Source organism: Mycetomoellerius zeteki, unplaced genomic scaffold (assembly GCF_001594055.1).
Source record: "Mycetomoellerius zeteki isolate Tzet28-1 unplaced genomic scaffold, Tzet1.0 scaffold1022, whole genome shotgun sequence".
Taxonomy (NCBI): Eukaryota; Metazoa; Arthropoda; class Insecta; order Hymenoptera; family Formicidae; genus Mycetomoellerius; species Mycetomoellerius zeteki.
The window spans coordinates 1,720-5,227 of NW_017255936.1; the positions used below are offsets into that span (position 1 = coordinate 1,720).

A 3,508-nucleotide genomic window follows, 5' to 3' on the forward strand; every position below is an offset into this window, starting at 1 on the left:
AGGAACCTTATGTCTCTAGTGACGACGACTTTGCGGTCTTTGGGAATCCAGACACGGTAGCTCGTCGGGGTCTATGTAGCCGACAAAGATCCCCTTGATGGCCCTGGATTCGAATTTTCCCTTGTTCGGGTCCTTGTTGAGAAAAAGGACCTTGCATTCAAAGGGACGCAAGTGGCTTACGTCGGGCTTCTTCCCCATCCATAGCTCGTAAGGGGTGCGATTGTCCGAGCCTTTGCTTATGCACCAGTTTCGCAAGTAGTTCGCCGTGTTGATGGCTTCAGCCCAGAATGCTGTGGGGAGACCAAATTGTTTGAGTAGGCAACGCGCCGTTTCGATCAGAGTCCGGTTTTTGCGTTCGGCAATCCCGTTTTGTTGTGGAGTGTGAGGAACGGTGAGGCGCCGTCGTATACCGGAATCCTTTAGGAAGCGATCTAGCGAGGAGTTGATGTACTCTTTTCCATTGTCCGTGTGAAAAGCCTTCACCTTACAACCCGTCTGATTTTCTACGAGTTTCTTGTACTCGATGAACTTAGCGGACGCCTCGTCTTTACTCTTGAGAAAGTAGACCGCACACCATTTGGAGTGATCATCGATCAGAGTCATAAAATAGCGCGCACCGTCTATTGAGTTGGTGCGCATCGGCCCGCAGAGATCCGAGTAAATTATCTCGAGGCGACAAAACGACCTGTGAACACGAGAAAGAAACGGGGAATTAATGAGCTTTTGCGTTATGCATACCTTGCACGTCGACGTCTGAGAGTTAGTCTTGAGGTCAAGTCCGGTTGCTGCTCGAGTCCTTGACATGCATAACAGGTCGCTCTGATTGAGGTGCCCCAATCTCTCGTGCCAGATCTCGATATCAGGACGTTTCCTTTGCGCGACTGCGTTGGCCTCATCATTTGATTCTTCCAGGAAATATAAGTCTCCCCGGCGCTTCGCAATGAGCTTGACGTTCCCTTGCCGATCCTCCACAGTGGCCTGTGTCTTTTCGAAAACAATTTGATGCCCCTTGTCCACTATTTTCGCGACGGACAGTAGATTAGTCCTAAGATCCGTAACGTGTAAGGCGTTCTCTAGTCGAATCCTTTTGTTCCTTCCATTTACGTTGGTCGAGAGTTCCACGTTTCCCCTCGCGGTGACCGAACTGGTGGCGTGACTGGCCATCTTAATGTCGCTCTTCACTTGCGTGGAATTCTCCATCCTCTGGATGTCATAACATAGATGCGACGTACATCCACTGTCCAGGCACCACAGATTTTGCGTCAAGGATCTAAGTGGCTTGTTCGGAGAGTACTGCACGGTTTCAGTGAAAAAGGTCTCCACTTCCGTGTTGTTGGCCTTCTCTTCTTCCTGCTTCTTGCGCTTCCGACAATCGGCGTATTTGTGTCCTTGAATTTTACAGAGCGAACACTTGTATTTAAAGCGTGGGGGTTCTCCCGTGGCTGCTTCCTTGCGCGGCGTCGGACTTTTCTTATGAGTTTTCGTATTCGAGTTGCTTTTTCCGCGATGAGCGAGCATCGCTCCCGACTCTTCAGTCGTCGTCTGATTTCGCGCCTCGTACTCCTCGAGAATTTTTACCTTTAAATTTTCGGCATTCGGTAACGCGTCACGAGATTCGATCGCACACCTGAAGTTCTCGAAGCTGTTAGGTAAGCTGTACAGGAGCATTATCGAGAGAAGATCTCCGTTGATTCTAACATCCATGGATTCCAGTTTGTCCACCGCATCGAAAAATTGAGCGATGTGCGCTTTGACGGGGGAACCCGGTTTAGACGGCTAAAAAATGAACGATTTTGACCAATTTTTTTCTCCGGTATATTAAGACCAAATATTTTGAAATTTTTACTGGTTATCATTACACATTTAAAGAACACAAATTATTTTTTTCGTACAAAAATATTAATATGTAATGTCGAAAGTGAAGCCGTGAAGTCGTTACGTCGCTAATCGGCTGCGATCATGGTGTGCACTGCAGCGCCCCCAAATTTGATCTGAAATCAAAAAATCATAATTTTGTGTTAAATTTATGTCACTGGCTTGTCGACATCGTGCTGTATTTTTTTAATTTATTTAAAAATTATCATTTTTAACACTGTTTAATTAACGAGTGCGTTTTTCGTTAAAAAAAATCGACATTGTTATGCAATAAAACTTGTTAACTTTTATTTTTTTACAAAAACAAATTCCGATGAGTTCTAGAGAAATGAATCACCTTTAAAATGAGCCGTGGTAAAGCCAAATCGGTACAGTAGTATTTTCTGAATCGTGCACACGAGTTCGAAAAATGTTGTTTCGAGAAAAACGCGTTTAAAGTTTTTGAAACGAATATATGTTATAAATTTAGAACTTACGGCCATTTGAAGCTAATCTGCTATTCCAGGTGCATATAATAAACCTTCAGCTTCCTCGTAGAACTCATTTTGCGCCATTTGCTGCATTCTTCGGGCTGTTCTTGCGGCTTTTGAACATTCTATGCTGCGGTGATCCTGTCTTGTCATCCGCTTCTCGTCGTATGATTGCGCGAAATTATTTGCTTGCAGTCCGATTACAATTTCTAATTTGTTCATATAATAATCATCAAGATAGCATTATAGCCTTCGTTGAACACTGCAGCAGCAATAAATGCAGCAATATTAACGATTTTTGCTCCGGAATGCAGGTGTTTAGGGGCTAAACGCCAAACTGTGGCATTGAAGCTTTCGTTCGCATTTTGCGTATAACCACCTAAACACTTATTCAAAAGCTCATCTTTTGAAAGATCCTTGAAAATGGATAGAATATTCTTTTCTACATCCGGATGAAGAGGAGAAGGATGCTTGTAAGAAGCCGTTTTGCCAATCGATTCAGCCTTCCGCCACTTACACCAGCTATCGGCTCCGGCCGGACAATTTTGATGCTTCGGTTTCGCATCCGTAGAAGTCAGATGGTCGAATGTTGCTTGAATGGCCGTTCTCATGTCCTGTACCGAATTTACATTTCGACGAATAGCTAGCCCGTAGTACCGTGTAATTTTTTTTATAAGTACGTCAGTTAATTTGCCGCGGCCTCCAAGTTTTTTATCCTTTCTAACATTTCGAAGCCTCGTGCCCATCCGTTTTTCAATGTGCCCAATGCACTCGCTTTTTATAACGGGACACTCATCGCCATAAGGATTCAAGTTTAAAATACCCTGAAAAGTTTTTGAATCGCCATCTCCAATGTAATTGACGTATCTGACACCGTACTTCTCTTCTGATTGGGAAAACATCTCTTTTATCGAATCGACTTCCATTTTTCCTGCTGAAAAGCTGAACCGGAATGGTTTGCCAAACACTCTTCATGGTGTGTTTCATACCATTCGGTATATTCGGCAGTACCTTCTTTTGATTTCCATGCAATGCAAGATTTACAGAACGCGCTTTTTACTATAAGATCGATTGCTTTGCCAGTCAAATTTCCAATTAGAGTTGTAACACCGAGTAAAGACGAAAAACCACGTTTTTTCCACGACCCATCACCAGATACGTGA

The 3,508-nt window shown here is 44.0% G+C and overlaps 1 protein-coding gene across 1 annotated transcript; it reads right to left on the reverse strand.

Annotated features, from left to right (window-relative positions):
• Positions 1-1,922: 1,922 nt before the first annotated feature.
• LOC108720678 (uncharacterized) lies at positions 1,923-3,247 on the reverse strand. The gene is given in 3 exon segments (XM_018444802.1): positions 1,923-1,991; positions 2,352-2,567; positions 2,570-3,247. Coding segments are annotated over 2 exon segments (882 nt in total). The 3' UTR covers positions 1,923-1,991; positions 2,352-2,363.
• Between the last annotated feature and the right edge of the window lie 261 nt (positions 3,248-3,508).